General features: G+C 43.5%; 1 protein-coding gene across 1 annotated transcript; it reads right to left on the bottom strand.

Moving 5' to 3' along the window:
- Window positions 1-440: 440 nt before the first annotated feature.
- On the bottom strand, window positions 441-18,645 carry LOC310816416 (long-chain-fatty-acid--CoA ligase 1-like). The gene is made up of 21 exons (XM_083686599.1): window positions 18,566-18,645; window positions 13,332-13,559; window positions 10,411-10,525; window positions 10,095-10,159; window positions 9,668-9,769; window positions 8,984-9,083; window positions 8,594-8,769; window positions 8,264-8,296; window positions 8,097-8,148; window positions 7,796-7,869; window positions 6,989-7,066; window positions 6,485-6,619; window positions 6,238-6,372; window positions 5,347-5,442; window positions 4,628-4,700; window positions 4,197-4,285; window positions 3,862-3,978; window positions 3,390-3,533; window positions 2,927-3,028; window positions 2,743-2,814; window positions 441-2,549 (listed from the first exon to the last, which is right to left on the bottom strand). The coding sequence occupies exons 2-21, from the start codon at window positions 13,524-13,526 to the stop codon at window positions 2,409-2,411; spliced, it is 2,094 nt and encodes a 697-aa protein (XP_083542725.1). The 5' UTR covers window positions 13,527-13,559; window positions 18,566-18,645; the 3' UTR covers window positions 441-2,408.
- Window positions 18,646-18,705: the final 60 nt, after the last annotated feature.

Consider the following 18,705-nt stretch of genomic DNA (forward strand, 5'->3'; position numbering starts at 1 on the left):
AAATGCACTTGGCTAAGTGCTAGTTGTGTTGTTGCCAGCCCTGCATTTTTCATAAAAGCAATTTATAAAAAACAACTCCATGTCCCCTTCAAATTTGGACAGTTGGTTCAATCTGTGTACGATTGGTGAGATGGTTCCACCATAGATATAGAACACTGTTCCATCTCTATGGTTCCACCTACCGGATTGGATGACTTTAGGTATATTGCAGATTATAATCATTGATTATAATACCGAAGAGGTTTAGTAACACTAACGTAGACACATTCTTGGGACGTTATGTAGGTGTCATGAACTATGAATCCTGCTTTTATATGTATTTATTGTACTGTCTAATTCCAATGCCACGAGTTAAATTCTCCCAGGAAAAAATTAAAATAAAATTGCAATACATTAGCTGCCATTGTACTCCCAAGTCAATTGCTTTCCACTTCAGGAAATATGTTTATCAATGTTTAATGAGAATGGTGGTAAATTTGTATTCATCTTTACAAAACACAAAAATCCCAGACAGCATAGTGAACAAAACAAATTACAACATACCTCTATCCATAAACTACCAGTATTTTATAATAGAACAGCACTACATTTTGAAAATATGAAACAAGTTGAGCACACATATTTTGAATTGTAACTCTTTTAACACACTACAAGCTAATAAAAACACCCAACAATTCAATAAAATAATTAATGGCTTTTCCCTTGAACCAACACAAATAAATTAGACACAAATATGTATGCCTTAGTAAAAGATGTTCTACAGAATATTTAGATATATTGAAAGTCATTCAACTAAATTAAATGTCGGTCCTTCCTTATCTTACAGAGAAAATCTCCTAATAAATATGTCTGCTCCGTTCTCAGCTCTTCTCATCCCACAACCACAGAGGTTCATCCTTGTAAATTAAAATGAAAGAGAGATAATTTCATGCTAAGTTCAGAGTAACAGCACTATAGAAACCCTCTGAGGAGGAAGGCAATTCACTTGACAATATAGAAATCACATTCTGGAATTTTAGTGCGCTTAGGTGTTTGGTTTTGGAGGTATTATGGGTAATATGTAGCCATGAGTGTACAGTATAGTATTGTAATCGAGGAGATGAGGGGAAACAGAGCACAAATGAAGTTTAAGTAAGTTCAGGCAGGACACTTGAAGTCGACTGGCGTAGCAGGTGACGGACAGCAGATCTCACACATGCAAAACACATCACATGTTCATGGGACTAGGCTTAAAAGAGCCGAGCTATGCAACACTCCACCATGGTCAAACAGTGTACGCCACTGGCTATGAGAGTTATACTTATAGGTTGTCCCATCAACCGCCCCAGCCTCCACCCCCTATCTCGCTCTGTATTTAACCTACCTGGGGGTGGGGGTTTGAGAAGTCATGGGCTCCCTGCCTTATATAATTGTATTTTATGTTGTGAAACTTCAGGCGCGGGGCTATACAGAGCAGAGCCATCTAATTATGCCAAACTTAATGTACTAACATTTCATTAAACAATATTAAACCAACGCAAGTGTCCTGACTGAACTCAGCATAGATCCCTGCTTCATTCAATGTTGATGTCTTGTGCGACAAAAGTGAGAATTCATTACATTAAACACCCATGGTGTAACCATGGTGGATTACACAATGTACCTTCCTGAATATATTAACTGCATAATAGCAATTAGCCAATAGAGTAGTAGCTAAAAAATAATTTTCTCATGAACTGAACAGGAACACAGACTTAATCCCTTATTTCACTGTTTTGCAAGATAACATCAAAGTCTTCATTGGAGTCACCAAAGTATTCTTAAATAGATAATTATATACATACTGCAAAGATAAAAACATGTCATATGCATGACGGCACTAGTACCATGATGGCACTGTACCTTATTGAAAGTAATTCATGACAACTGTGAAATTCTTGCTGTGCTTACAACCATGTTTAGTAGTGAATGTTTGTGCTATAAAAATCAGGCTTTAGAAAAGACTGCCCTGAGAACTAAGGCCAGGTGTGTTCTGTATTGTTTATGAGAGGACTAATGAGGTATGGTGAGGCATCATTTACTGACAGTTGTAGTGACAACAAGCACAGTGTCTTCTTCCCTTTTGATCCTCTTGTGCTTTTGTTCTTTGTCAGGCGGCACCGGTTGTAGGCGGCAAAGTGCATCCAAGAAACAGCCATCCCACATCCTTCAAGAGTGGTACAGAACAGTGTTTCTCAACCTTACTTGTCCCAGGGACTGGCAAGCTATGATCCTCCCTCCTTGGAGGACACCTCATGCTAAATGTAGCACTTGGACTGAATAAATCGGTGTGTGTCAGCTAATCTGCGGGACCGGTTGAGAAACACTGGTACAGAGGACCTCTTCCATTCCCTTTTACACCCTGCCTCTCCCACACCACTCCCCACAGTTCACATCTTGATGTTGGAGTACATTTTGTCAATCTGTTCCCTAAAGTAGTTCCTGAGTTCTGCTCTCTTGGCTTTGAAGGTGGGGGTGAGGAGGCCATTCTGAACGGAGAACATCTCCGTGTGCAGGGTGACGTCTTTGACCTAGACAACACAAGCCACAAGTTGTAGTTAAATAGTGTGGTAAGTCTGGAATAAAAAATCACTACAAGACCAATCCTTCATCTGCTCAACACAAGAAACATGTATAGTATTTAAGTGCGGTGCAGAAGTTGTGATATCTAGAATATCCTTTGGTCAATGTCATCGCATATTCTGAGCAAGATGAATCCTTTACCTGCTCGAAAGTCTTCAGACCTCCGTCTTTTCCTAGTTTCAATATGTCCTCCAAGACAGCTGCCTTCACGTCCTGCAAAGATAAAACGCCAACAAGCTCAAGCCGATGTTGAATACGTAAACTGCTGGTTGGAAAACAGTTGGAATATATTTGCCCAGCTCTATAGATGGTGTTGTGACCCTACCTTGTTGTTGCATAGCTCATCGTATGACCCCTCCAGTCCTCTCTTCTTTGCCCATCCTGGGAAGAAGTCAGGGTCTGGAACAACGATGGCCACTAAACACGCCTGTAAGGGAATACACAGCATTATTACTATGGGTCCTACTCGTTTCATTACAGAGGGTGTGTACAACAGGGGAGGCTGGTGGAGGTAGAAATCGGAGGACTGGCTCATCGTAATGCATGGAATGGAATAAGGAATGGTATCAAACACGTGTGTCTGTAGTGTGGGTACTTTCAGAAACCTGAATTTAACTGGGGTCGTTTAAAAAAATATCATGGGGAAGAAGATGGTATATAATGGAATTTGACCGTCTTTGTTCACTCATCATTAGTAAACAGTATGAATCAGTGGAGGCTGGTGGAGGTAGAAATCGTCCTCCGATTTCTACCTCCACCAGCCTCCACTGGTATGAATCCTTCCATACCTGTAGACTGTCCCCGTGGACAAACACCTGTGCCGCAGCGTCACTCCTGATGTAGACGTTCTCGATCTTCTCTGGTGCGATGTACTCTCCCTGGGCCAGCTTGAAGATGTGCTTCTTCCTGTCCACGATTTTCAACGTGCCATTCTAGACACACACAGACGACAGATGCTAGTGTTATCAAATAGTCTGGTGTAGCATAACAAAGGTTAGATGGTAACCTGCTGGGTGAGATACTCGGTTAATCCTCAGAACGGATTTTAAACCATCAATTCTCTTTGAACCAATGCAAAACAAACCAATAGTGCAACTAATAACTACTGTGTACAGTAGTGAAGACACCGATACGTGAACATCTACACAGATTCAATCTGGCCCATGCCATACAGTAACCTATGTTACTGAGTCGTGACACTGTGGCGGTGGAAAGAGACTATCGAACACTAGGCACTGGAGCTAAGGAGGCTGTACTCACCGGTAACCACTTCCCAATGTCCCCTGTGTGGACCCAGCCATCTGCATCGATGGCCTCCTCTGTCTTCTCTGGGTCCTTCAGGTAGCCGGAGAACACGTTGGACCCTTTCACACACACCTGAACAGACACACAGACACAGCAGAGACAGACTTAAGATTGTCCATAGAATGCAAAGAGGGGCTTTTTTTTTACAATGTTGGACAAGGTTAAAGTACACAAGCCTTCCATCTTTATACTGTACATAAACACATCAACAGTTTAGGGCGTTCAGTAGAGGAATAGCTTGTGGTCAAACAGCACCAGTGGGCACAGAGGTCTGTCAGTCAGTCACCCACCTCTCCCTCTCCATTGGCAGCCAGGTAGTTCATCTCAGCCACGTCCACCAGCTTCACTGAGTTACAGGGCAGAGGGGGGCCAACGTGACCTGAGGAGAGGTATAGAAACAGTCAAGGATTAGTTAGTTTCCATAACTCAAGTATGACATCAGGATCACCTCAAAGAACCAACCGCCTTTATCCAAAGCGACTTACAACAAATACATTTGTTTAAGTAAGTGAATCATCCATCCATCAGTCATCATAAGATAAAGTAATCAATGCTTGGACCAGGGGCCATAGACAGTCACAGTCACAATGCTAGAAGAAGGAATCATTATTATTTATTTTTTAAATGATTATTATTATTCTTTTTTATATTAACAGGAGAGAAACTTGTACAGGGGGGTAGTGGAGGTGAAGAGGTCTTTAGGAGGGAATGCACATGTTACCTGCTGTGCCGTCTCCAGGCATCGTCATTGTGCAGCCAGCTGTACATTCAGTCTGTCCGTACCCTTCATAGAACTGTTAAGAGATAAAAAGAATGGTTGTATTATCATGGTAATGCTCCCATACATTTGAGACACAGTGGTGTATTGAATTACATGATGCACTATGCACCTCTCTGAATGGGAGTAATCCTATTGTTAATACAGCTGCTTCACTTCATCATATTGGTACCAGTACCAAACTGTCAGGCGGATAAGAATCCCCACCCTAAGAAACTATAATTGTGCTCAGTTGCTAGTTTATCATTAACCAAAAGCTCTCTGGGGGACCTTGCCCTTAGACAACAGGTGCAGTGGACCTATGATCCAGTCAGTGTGATACTTGGCACCTGGTCCCCTGGGGGAGATAAGAGAGAGCAACATGGCTGTCACCCTGAGGCAACACGTGACACCGTACAGCTAGGCCCTGTTTGAACACTTATCAAAACACATCCGTCCTCCCTCTCTCCTTCCTTGATCTGACAATGATATGGTCAGTGAACGCAGTGCAGCGGAAAGCCAGAAAGACCAATCCAGTCACATTCGATTAGCGATTACCTCAAGGAAGGGAGTAAGGAAGGACGCACTTTCAGTATTTGAACTTGGCCCTTGACTATGGCATGCGAGTGACCTATACCTGGCTTTCCCAGCATGCAGCAGTGAAGTTACTGAGAGTGACTCACCTGGCAGCCCAGTGCGGCTCGTAGGAAGGTCAGCACCGTGGGGGACACAGGGGCAGCGCCAGTGATCATAAACCGTACCCGTCCTCCCAGACTGGCCTGCAGGGGGCAGGAGAGAAACAGGCCAAACAGACTGTTAGAGCAGTCTCAAAGAGCAAATCTTACTAGATGACTGGGTAGTGAGGGTGAAGTCAGAACTCTTTGACCGGCATATGGCTGTGTGTTTGCATTTCTGTATGTGTGTGGTGGGCTGATGTACATAGTGTTCAGGCTGAGAAAGGACCAGAGTCCACAGAAGACCACAGCTGGTGATTACCCAGACGCTATCTCTCTCCATATGTACAAGCTTGGCCATTGAATAGATAATTGAAGTGTGTGTCTGTGCATGTGTGCGCGTGGGGGGGTCCTTCCTCATGTCTGTCAGTACAGTTGTAGACCCAAAGACATTTTTGAATGTGAACAAATAATAGCTTGAAAGTGACAGCATGTGTCTGATGTGCAGACCAGTGTTCTTAGTGACAACACTCCATCTCATTTTATGATTATCCAAAGGGCTGCTTTAATATTCATACATTAACTTTATACCCGTCATTACACAAAGCCACAGAGGACATACTCCAGACATGGCACTCCGGATTGCAATTGCATTCCCGTTTCTTGGTTTACAATAATGGCGTTTAGACAATGACCTTCTGGTTTACCTACACACTATGCAGAGTGCCATGTTTGGTGTTTTCCACCGTGGCGTTGGGTAATGGTGGGTTTAAAGTTAATCTGTATGGATATTAAAGCAGCCCTTTGGATATTACGTGGGTCGCGTCGGAGCGAGGTGACAAGATGGAATCCTAGTCATGTTTTATATACAGGCACTGTCAAGGAGGAGAAATGACCCACCTGCACTTTCTTAAAGATGAGTTTGTCCCAAACACTGTCATTCCTCACGATTCCGCTCATCAACTCTGCCTCCTTCCTCCTATAGGCGAAGCCCAGCACCCATTTCTTCAGAGGGGTGTTTGCCTGCCCAAAGATCTAGAGCAAAACAAATTAAGAAGTCAAAATAAGTGCCAATGCATGCGGTTAACTAATCATGGGAAATCATGGGAGGTTTATGTGAGTGCTAGGGGGTCACAGGTGAGGTCACCTTGTCAAACATCCTGTTGAGGAGGCGGGGCACCACGGGGAAGACGGTGGGCCGCAGGGTGATGAGGTCGTCCATCAGCACGCGGATGTCCCCCTGGAAGAAGCCGATCCGAGCCCCATGGACCAGCATGACCCCCTGGGGTGAGGACAGGGGGCAGGAGTTAGGATAGCACAGAGGTAGGAGGACAAACATTGTCTGTGTATATGTAGACGTGTTGGGAAAATGGGACCAAACAAGTCCACAGTAAACACGGCCAATCAAGTGTGATTTCGGGAAATTTCAGTTGTTTACTATAGCACCCCCCTTGGGCCAATCAGTGTAATTTTGTAAATGCCGGATGTCTGTGGCAAGACGCATCCTTCACTGAAGTTTCGCCAAAATTGTCCCAGTGGTGTCTGAGATATCGCGTGTGACATAAACATATACCAACGGACAGAGGTCGTCCCCTCCCCGAATTCATTGTGGGGGGAAAATAAGCTGTAAATGCGTGAATATTGAACATACCTGTACTACCCTCTCGAACATATGGGCAAGGGGAAGGTAGGACACATGAACATCATTCTCGTTAAATTCGAGGTTGGCCTAGAGGACGGACAGGGACAGGGACACACACACAGACACAGACACGCAGACACACACAAGGGGGGATATTGATTATAAGGGTCTTACCTCCACCACCCTCTCAAACATGTGGGCCAGAGGCAGGAATGAAATAAGCACGTCATCAGTGTTGGTATGAAGAATACCCTGGAGCCCACAGAAGGGAGAAAGAGAGAGGGGGGGGAAGGAAAGGAGAGAATGCAGGCCATGCAGCACGAAACACAGATGGAGATAAAAGATTAGCATGACAGCATGTTAGCGTTTGAAATACGGCGTTAGCGAGGGACAGAAGATATAAAGAAGAAAAAACAGTGTTGAAAAAAGAGATATGCTGTAGAAGAATGGCAGGCTAAACAACACAGGAGCAGAAACTCTTAAAGCGCCATATTGTATGACAGTTTGGCAGTAACAGATAGGTATCAGATTACATTACATCAGGATTTACATCACTGAGTGTAGTATAAACAAACTCTGCAGTCAGTCTCTTCACAAGGTCATTAGCTGAGATAAACACTGAAGACAATATCCCAAAAAATAATCCTCAACTGAAGGACATGGAAGAGAGACTTCATAGAGGACAAAAGGCACAAACAGAACCAATTATTTTAAATTGACTTTCACCATGACGAACCTGTCTAAGGAAAGAAAGCCTGATTTACTTCAAGAGATGAGTGAGTCCTAAAATGAGCCCAGTCCACTCCCTGTATCTACCTGCGTTGTCTGGATGAAGGCAGCGCAGTTGGCAACAACGTTCCCATGGGTCAGCATGGCTCCCTTTGGATTTCCTAGGGAAGTCAATATTAACTTATCAGTCACAATGACCAAGCTCGCTGGTTAAATAAAGGTCAAAGAAACACACCGATCTAGAGCGTACACAAACGGCACTCTTCAGATAAGAGCCACAAAGGTCAGAGAATGGTATAGACAGTGCTGCTTCTCTCTAAAGTGTGGTGTGGTTTTTAAATGCACTTTACAATTGAGTTTCAGTTGATTTAATTACAAGTAGCCATACCTGTGGTTCCACTGGTGAAGCAGATGACAGCCATGTCCTCGGGCTTGGGAGGCTGCAGTGCCAAAGTCACATGTCAAATAACTACAATACAAAACTATATTGAATACAGTATCAATCAACAAATGAGGGGAGGGAGAGAGAGAGAGAGAGAGAGAGCATTTACTCACCACTGGTTGGTGGCGGTGGGCCTTTCCGACAGCCTAGAAGATGAGAGGAGGAGCTTAATGAATCTGTATCCCTAGCTAGTCTCAAGACAACACCAGCAATTATGTAGAACATGTTGACAAAAAAAAATATATATATATACCCCAAAACACATATGAACCCAAATGAGTGGAGGCACTGATGAAAACACTACACAGCACCATCAGGACAGAATAAGATCAGCCTACAGCTACGTATGAATTGAGTGTTGTTGTGAATAATGACGATTGTATGCCACTGTCCCTTGCTCTATTATGACACTGCAAACAAAATGTATCCACATGGACAATCACCTCCAGCTGGCTCAGACTGACGATCTCGATGCTATACTCTTGCCCTCTGGCCACCAGCTCTAGGTCAAATGGCTCCATGAGGACAATGGTCTTGATGCTGTGCTCCTTGCCCGACACACAATCCAGCACCAACTGGGCCTTCACAGGAATGTCACATATGATGGTGGAGATGGTGGCTGCAGACACATGCACACACACACACACACGTGCGCACACACAAATACAAACACAAACATGCACACATACAGACAAGTCAGCAAAGTCAACCTAACCACATCACATCCGAAACAGAATTTACTTCACTGGGGCTAACCTAACTGAATAAACCGAAACAGATAAAACTTTCTTACAAAGATCCTTATTAGAGAGATGTTCTCTGTTGTCACTCACCTTTGTCGATGATGTAGCCAATGGCCTCTGTGCCCAGAGTGTCATACAGGGGGACAGACACCAGGGAGTAGGTGTAGCAGGCCAGCTCAGATATGGTCCACTGCAGAGACACAAAACACACTAGAGTCAAACCAACACTTCCTCTCTTTCTCTCTCTGTCAGTTCATTATCTGTGCCAGTGCAGTTTATTGTCTCATGTTCTAAAGGTAGAACCAGTGCTCCGGGGGGGAGTTTCCTGAAAGCTTCATACTGTAGCAGTAAGATGATTTAAAGTCTGTTAGGCTATCAAAGTGATGATGGATCTTAGTGCAACGGTGCTTTTGGGAATCTCACCACTGGTAAGGATAGTAACAGCGAAGGGTGCAGAGGCAATCGTTTTATCGTATGGCATGCGTGCAGCACTACTGATTGAGAGACATTCTACGGCAGGATTCTGTGTGCCAATGTGTGTTTGAGTCCAAACAAGGCGCATGAATGGAGGAGCAGACTGGATATGTCAGAAGTATTCAGCTAAATATTCAGACAAAATGGAGGACAAACCTTAAAAATAGTGTCTTTAAAGTTAAAGTGTGTCCTCCATTTTGTCCTTGAACAGTAGCTAAATACTTCTTACATGTCCAATGTGTGTGTGTGTTTGAGTGGATGTGCCTTGTTGATTATGTAGAACCACAGAGTAGCTCTCACCTCGGGTCTGTTCTGGGCGAAGATGCCAATGAACTGGTCTTTGGTTTTAGAGTGTCCTCTATGGAGCAGCGCCGAGCCCAGGTTCTCAGCCCGCTCCGCCACCTGTGGAGGCCACACAGCTCGTTAGTCAGTGTGTGTGTGTGTGTGTGTGTGTGTGTGTGTGTGGTGGAGGATATGACTCAGCAGAACACCCACTGCCTCAGAGGAATGGGAAGAAGGTGTTTGTTATTGGCCTTTTGTAAGAGACCAGCATGAGGGCATGTCATTTAATGCAGTAGCTTTACCCAAACACAATCCCTTTAACATCACCTCCAAACAAAAAAACATTGTTCATGGTCAATATTTGTTTTAATCTCTGAAACAAACATTTGGTATAAGACAATACCTTGTTCATAATGATTGAGGTACACGGCTTGCTGTATCTTACCTCTGAGTATGACAGCCACTCATACGGCTGGTTTGGTTTTCTTGACCCAAGACAGGGTCCGTTATCTGATGTGGAAAACACACAAAAATGAAAAAGGAGCACTTCACCACTTTTTAACCCAAATTTTCTTCAGCAGTGATTTTCTATGTTTTATAATCTAAAAGATAAGAAGAAAAGCTCTGTATGTACTATACTGTATTGAATGTCTACAATGTTTTGTAAAAGGTGCGACATCAGAGTTTAGTATTTGTGACGACCGTTTTAAGCCTTAAGTCAAGGACCAGGTCACATGTCAAGGTGGTTCTAATTTACTCACTTGACACGCGTGCTCCTCTGAGGAAGGACTCGTACATGGTCTTGGCGTCGGTGTAGAAGTGGGTCATGTGTTTGTCGCTGTCCACCAGCACTGACCGACGGGCGTACTCTCCACCCTGACATGACATACTCAACATCAATCAAACATACATACTCTCCACCCTGACAGGACATACGCAACATCAATCAAACATACATACTCTCCACCCTGACAGGACATACGCAACATCTATCAAACATACATACTCTCCACCCTGACAGGACATACTCAACATCTATCAAACATACATACTCTCCACCCTGACAGGACATACTCAACATCTATCAAACATACATACTCTCCACCCTGACAGGACATACTCAACATCTATCAAACATACATACTCTCCACCCTGACAGGACATACGCAACATCTATCAAACATACATACTCTCCACCCTGACAGGACATACGCAACATCTATCAAACATACATACTCTCCACCCTGACAGGACATACTCAACATCAATCAAACATACATACTCTCCACCCTGACAGGACATACTCAACATCAATCAAACATACATACTCTCCACCCTGACAGGACATACTCAACATCAATCAAACATACATACTCTCCACCCTGACAGGACATACTCAACATCAATCAAACATACATACTCTCCACCCTGACAGGACATACTCAACATCTATCAAACATACATACTCTCCACCCTGACAGGACATACGCAACATCTATCAAACATACATACTCTCCACCCTGACAGGACATACTCAACATCTATCAAACATACATACTCTCCACCCTGACAGGACATACTCAACATCAATCAAACATACATACTCTCCACCCTGACAGGACATACTCAACATCAATCAAACATACATACTCTCCACCCTGACAGGACATACGCAACATCTATCAAACATACATACTCTCCACCCTGACAGGACATACTCAACATCAATCAAACATACATACTCTCCACCCTGACAGGACATACTCAACATCAATCAAACATACATACTCTCCACCCTGACAGGACATACTCAACATCAATCAAACATACATACTCTCCACCCTGACAGGACATACTCAACATCAATCAAACATACATACTCTCCACCCTGACAGGACATACTCAACATCTATCAAACATACATACTCTCCACCCTGACAGGACATACTCAACATCTATCAAACATACATACTCTCCACCCTGACAGGACATACTCAACATCAATCAAACATACATACTCTCCACCCTGACAGGACATACTCAACATCAATCAAACATACATACTCTCCACCCTGACAGGACATACTCAACATCTATCAAACATACATACTCTCCACCCTGACAGGACATACTCAACATCTATCAAACATACATACTCTCCACCCTGACAGGACATACTCAACATCAATCAAACATACATACTCTCCACCCTGACAGGACATACTCAACATCTATCAAACATACATACTCTCCACCCTGACAGGACATACTCAACATCAATCAAACATACATACTCTCCACCCTGACAGGACATACTCAACATCTATCAAACATACATACTCTCCACCCTGACAGGACATACGCAACATCTATCAAACATACATACTCTCCACCCTGACAGGACATACGCAACATCTATCAAACATACATACTCTCCACCCTGACAGGACATACTCAACATCTATCAAACATACATACTCTCCACCCTGACAGGACATACTCAACATCTATCAAACATACATACTCTCCACCCTGACAGGACATACGCAACATCTATCAAACATACATACTCTCCATCCTGATAGAACGCATTTAACATCAACACTCGCACTCACTCCTACAGGCAAGCTCACTGGCAGACTACATCTTATAGCCAACCTCATTGCAATAAACAACCAAGCTCAATGGCTTACATGATACAGCCTAGCGCACTGGCTGGCTTTGAATTCTGCGTGCAATTTTAAGAACTTTCTCCTAATAAGCATTTCCCCATGTGGATTTAAAATCTGAGGATTGATATAAGCATGTGCTCCTACACCACAATCCATTCCTATCTAAATCCATGTGGCAGACAGGGGGAATGCACAAGTGACAGGCGTAGAGAATTAGGACGCAGCTTAAGACTCAAACCTGTGTGCAAATACACAGGTCCTCCAGGCAGGGCAAGGCTTGTCAAATAGGAAGTAACCTATACGAGAGATAATTATTTGATGATTAACGCTGAAGCAGTTCATGGTGACCCATCCATCCAGTTCTGTCTGTGCTATTTAAAGCCTTGTGTTGACTCACTCAAGCACAAACACACACACATTGAGCTAAGCGGAGTATTTTTGCTCCACCCATAATATCACGCGATACTCAGGCCACTCAAAGGGCACACAGAGGGCACTAGACTAGCGGTACTCCAGGCAGGCCACCATGCTAACCAAGGAAGAGAAGACCGGCACTCAAACAGCCTCTAGCACCACAACAGTTTGAGGCTGAAATAGGCACTGAGGATATCACTTGTCTCTCCTTCTTCTATGACTAATATCAGTGTCATGCTCAATGATTGAGTCATGCCATACTTGTTAAGGTCGTTAAGACGATGACAGGAGTTGGCTAAAGCACACAGTAGACAGGGGCCAGCGAAGGTGTGTTCTACAGTCATGATGTTAACACGAAGGAGAGAGCAGTTTACTTCAAGAAAAATGAAGATCACTTTCTAATACTTTTATTACAAATGATACCTTGGGGCGAAACATCCATTCAGAATGATTGTCATAATGATTATTATTATTGTCATAATTATGCAATATTTCCCTGTCAGAATTACCCTCAGGGGGGGAAAAACAAGTAAATTACTAAATATTGACACTGGTTACAGCCCTGCCTTCAGGCAATGCCAAGTCCTACGTCTTACCTGAACCTCGACGGACTGCATTTGCAGGTCACAGGGCGGCTTGAGGGCCTTGGGCCTGGTGGCGTAGTAGTAGGTGGTGAGGGCAGCCAGGGCACCAACGCCCACTAGGGTGTTGGTGGAGAGGCTGCGCAGGTACTGGCGCACTTCATCCAGCTCGGGCAGCCGCAGCTGCTTCAGGAGCTCCTGGGTATGCATGGCTGGGCCTTAGGCTTCGCTAGCTATTGCTGTCTGTGGACAGGGAAGAGAGAGGACGTTACGATGAAGAAGCTTCCTGAAATTAATGCTAGTTAACACGCACACCCCCAATGCTTTGTCTCTCCTTGTGGTGCTGGGAATAAAATGACCTCTTTTCTTTATGACATTCCAGACCTGAAACTTAAACCGTTAATGAGAACAATCTTGAACACCATAGGTCTCTTCTTTAAAACAATCTTTGGTGGGAATTTCCCATGGCATGATTTCAGCATCCAATCATAGCAAGTTCTACCTTTCTGTGTGAAACTAGAGCCCATATAAGTGTTATCATGCTCTCCCATTTCCCTCAGTCTTTGTTTCTCTCCAGGTGGTGGGGAAACCTCTCGGTGTTGCCATGAAAACACAGACACCTGAGGGTTTCATAGGGTTGGGGTTAGTCTAATGTCTATGGGCAGTATCCAAGACATAGATCAAGCAAACTCCTAGACTAAAAAAGCATTTTCAATGGAGTGCCTCAATTGAAAGTGCTATTCATTCTAGGATGGAGCCAAATAGGGAAGCTAGCAGACAGAGGTTGTCTCTGTGTCCTATATATCCTAGTCTTATGACCCTTGACCTGGACTAAGGTTCCTTTTCCTCCCTTGATGACAGGCCACATTTTCACTCAAAGCCCATTGACAAACGATGTGACCCATGCATCCTTCCCCATTCATCTCTCCTGTTCAAAGCTTCAATGGGTTATAACTAATTATATCTGTTTAGGTTGGGCGTCACCACAAACACATTCTACAGCCTCAAAGAAAGGAGGGGAAAGCAGTTCTGCTCATCACAAAGAAGACTCAAAATGATTATCTACCTCAAACAGAAACCAATATTGCCTAGATGATGTGTCTTTGATGACAATAGAAAAATATGCATATACATTTTATCAGGTACAAGACAGAAGAACGTATCAAAGAAGAAACCATGTCGCCAGGTCATTCAACACCGTGATCACGATGGGAGCATAATAGAGTTGCTCACATTATTATACAATACATCTTTTTTTTTTTTTAGGAAAATGCCACCAGTCAAGAATGTAGAACACAGAGGTGACTGCCTCCGTACAGGGTCAGCAGTAGACCGAGGAATCTTGGCCTTTGCCGTAATGTGTAACTCAGTGGATGCTGGTGGAGGTAGAAATCGGAGGACGGGTTCATTGTAATACATGGAACGGAATCGGGAATGGTCCTGCAGCAGCCTCGCCTGGTATAACTCAATTAGACAAGTTGACTTCTCACCTACTTCTGTTATTGTCGCAAGCATTTATTCTGAGACTGGCACTCTGACACATCACCTGCTGAAAAACACATCAATAATAACACAACTGTCTTCAATAAAAGATCCATACTATAAGCATTTGATCTGTCTGAAGTCTATGTAGGCTAAAGATAGCAGCACAGTTACTGGATCAAGTGTTATACATACTGTATCATTCAGGGGAGGCTGGTGGAGGAAGAAATCAGAGGATGGGCTCATTGTAACGCATTGAACGGAATAAGGAATGGTATCCAACATACGTGTTTAACACCATTCCTCATTCCATTCATTACAATGACCTCTGGTTTCTACCTCCACCAGCCTCCCTTGGTGGGCCTATAGGACAAGTTGACTTCTCACCTACTTCTATTATTGCCTCAAGCATTTATTTTGAGACTGGCACTCTGACATCCATCTAATGCAACTGCAAATGTCCTCTTCAATAATCGCTCCATACTATAACCATTTCATAGACTTTAGACAATGTAGACTAAAGGTTGCAGCAGTCACCGGAGCAAGAGCATGGCATACATACCGCATCACTGGTACTGTTGTTATCAACACAACCCATTACAAACTACCAATACAAATTATTATAAACTATCACAAACTAACCTGACTTTTCCTAAACTAAACTAAATGTAAGCCCTAGCTAGACCATAAAAAAACATTCTGATTTTGACTGGCCTAAAGATCCAGATAAAAGCTAACAGGACTCCCTCGAAAACTAGTAATTTCAAGTACATAAATAAAAGCAGTTCGTAGGAGGAACTTTTAAGACAAATGTGGTTTACTCACACTCACTGCCTTTACTCCTTAGTGCTTCAGAGTCTCTCAACAGCAGATCACTTGACTGAGAGTGTTCTTATGCGCAACCCAAAACAAGACAGCCAGCCGAGCCACCAGACGACACAGTGGGACAATACTGGCGTCGCAGCTCTGCTGTAATTTTAAACTACACACGCTGTTCAACAACCACTTGTGTAGCGCCTCCAAAATCCTTAACGGAGTCAGAGAAGCCACATGTAGCCTATAAATAGCATCCACAACAGAAACATAGCTGTGACTGGCCTTAGTGACCGAATTTATACACACAGTCACATGTACACACATGTACACACACACACTTTGTCTAACCTGTCCAGAAAAGGGGAAATGGATGTTCTCCTGGGTCAATAACATATGACCTTTGCTCTGTTTGGTCAGATGACAGCTCACATGGTGAACAATGACCACACAGGTCTGGGTTATGTGTAACCTCTGGTAATCCACCAACCAAAGGTCAGCCACTAGCCAATCCCTGCATGGCACAGGGACCCTGACATAACTGCGCCAGTCAGCAGATTACAGGATGACATCAGGAGGAATGTGTGATGAGTTTATGATGACTTGTTTGATGGGTCTAATAAAAAAAAAAAAAAAGATTTACATTCTTCTAGAGTTAGAGATTGTTCAACTTGTATGCCTGCTCTCTAATGAGGTATATAACTGCCTACCACCAATACGAGTGTATTTGAGTGAGTCAGGTAATGAGTTAATGACCCCCTTCTTCACCCTACCCCCCTATGAGTATGTTCCATGATAGTGACAGAGATCACGTAGTACTCCCACCAACATTACCGCTGGGGGGAAATCATACGTCCAGTCACATAGCCAAGCCTAGCTAGCACCCCCAGGAACTCTCAGCCTTGCAGCCCTAGGGTAACCTTAATCCCACAAACGACACCACTCCTCCCCCCACCCCCTAAAACCCCCTGTGACCTTGTCCTTATCACTTGGTTTGCCAGACAGACAGACCAATGGCAGGGCTGGGTAGAAAGTCTCCTGATGCCCCACCAGCCAAGCAGACAGCGGGAGGAAATAGAGGGCAGCTATTTAGAACAAACTGATGTACGGACGGAAAGTGTGTGTGTGTGTGTGTGTGTGTGTGTGTGTGTTGCTCCCATTAACACATAGCAGACTTTATGGGGTGTGTGAGCCAACAGATGCTCGAAGAGACTCAGAGGGGAAACTGGAGACTTAGGTTAAAGGCTTTGCATTTAACCAAACCGGCTTAATCAACAACTCTTCAGTTAAGACTGCTGGCTAATCTGGTCATCCATTTACCCTTTTACTTAGTCAGACATTTATCTTCATTAATTATTGTCAAACATCCAAAACAGTCATTGTTCAGAGGCGAAGTTACTCACAACTAATTGGTGAACAGAAAGCCAAATCTCTTCATTCAGGTACTGGGTTTATTTACACAGTAAATTCCACATCCCTGACTCCTGCCTAGATGGTATCACAAGCACTCGAACACACACTGACACTCACTTTACTGAACACACACTCACTTCACCAGTGGGGCACAAGTCTGAGCAGCACTTTGGCAGTGACTGGAATTTCTCTACACACTTCAATTACTAAGGGGGAACAAATTCATAGCATTAGGATCCTTACACAGGTTCTACTAACCCTGGATATAAAGAAAAGACCAATGAAACACCTTTCCAACACTTGGAGATACAGTACAGCACATATCAACCTATGTGCATCGTACATACACATTTTTTTTTTTTATGATAACTGGATGAGTTTGCTCCAGGTCAAAGCAGATCCCATTCTGGAAAAGCCTGTGGTGCAGGGATGTGTGCAGGCCTATTATTAAGTCTTTCCATGCAAACAGGAAACAAAGGAATGCCACTCAAGACATTTTGTTCTCAAACACATAGAATCAGACTACTAACAGTAAGTGTAAATCAATGCCTTTAAAATCATATGAAATTCATGGGAATTTGCACAAAGCATTAGGCTAATATTGAGCCAGCCCAGCAACATGTTAAAGACGGGAAATTTGAGTTTACTTGAGATGATTAATGTTTAGACCATTGACTCTGTGCCTTGATGTTAACACAGGCAATACAATGCAATCACCCAGTGTAATGGGTAAACAACCCCCTCTCAATAATAAGGTTTTGGGGACTTGGGCTACGTCCCTGAGCAGGACATACAAATGAGTCTGATCCTAGAGCAACCACTTTCAACTTTCCACTGAGCAACTGTTAAGGACATTTGCATGTGCCTGTGCCTGTGTGTGTGTGTGTGTGTGCCTGTGCGTGTGTGTGTGTGTGTGTGTGTGTGTGTGTGTGTGTGTGTGTGTGTGTCATAGAGGATAGGATTATGGGGGCCTGTAACGAACAACTGACAGCTGGGTCATGTTCAGCCATCCAATGGGGGAGTGTCACCTTTCACCTCGAAACCTGCAGTTGAGGGAAGGGGGGGAAAAAACGGCTTCGACAGGCAGCATGGTGTAATGCGAGAATGTGTATTCACTAAACTCACAGCAGGAGAAACACAATCTTCCAAGATAATTGAAAAATACAGTACCCACGTGCCTTCCTATACGGAACAGAAGTAATGTTTAGATATCACAAAACTTGGCTTACAGCAGCTCAAGCAGAAGAAACAACGCTACGCTAAAGTGTTGACCTTGTATGGCAGAGATACACTTGCTGTGAAGTTAACAACTAGAAGTTAGAAACTTGAAAATATTCTTGCTCATTTGCTAATAATATAGCTAGCTAACAATTTGATAACTACACCGTGGCTGTTGTGTATAACTGACATTTCAGGCAACATCAACAAATATAATTAAAGTATAAGAATGAGCATACTAACACAACCAAAATAAAATGTTTTTCTTCCTCAATATTTGTTTTGCATTATCAATATGTGCATGCAAAGTGCAGTAGACATACGTGGAAGAGCTTTTCCATTCATTCATAGCGAACTACTGGTGTTTCATGTACAAGGTGCAGTCCGATTGAACATGTAGAACATCCACCTCTAAAACATAATCGTCGTGAGCATTGTTATCGTAAAAAACATTGTTTTAAAA

This window comes from Argentina silus, assembly GCF_951799395.1.
Source record: "Argentina silus genome assembly, chromosome: 15".
NCBI classification, from domain to species: Eukaryota; Metazoa; Chordata; class Actinopteri; order Argentiniformes; family Argentinidae; genus Argentina; species Argentina silus.

Bases quoted from the DNA above. Each gene is read 5' to 3' on its own strand.
- LOC310816416 (XM_083686599.1), bottom strand. From the start codon at position 13,526: ATGCATACCCAGGAGCTCCTGAAGCAGCTGCGGCTGCCCGAGCTGGAT. The intron at 7,870-8,096 runs GTATGGCTACTT...TGACTTCCCTAG, and splicing joins CTTCACCAGTGGAACCACAG to GAAATCCAAAGGGAGCCATG. The intron at 3,534-3,861 runs GTGAGTACAGCC...GTGTGTGTCTAG, and splicing joins ACATTGGGAAGTGGTTACCG to AATGGCACGTTGAAAATCGT.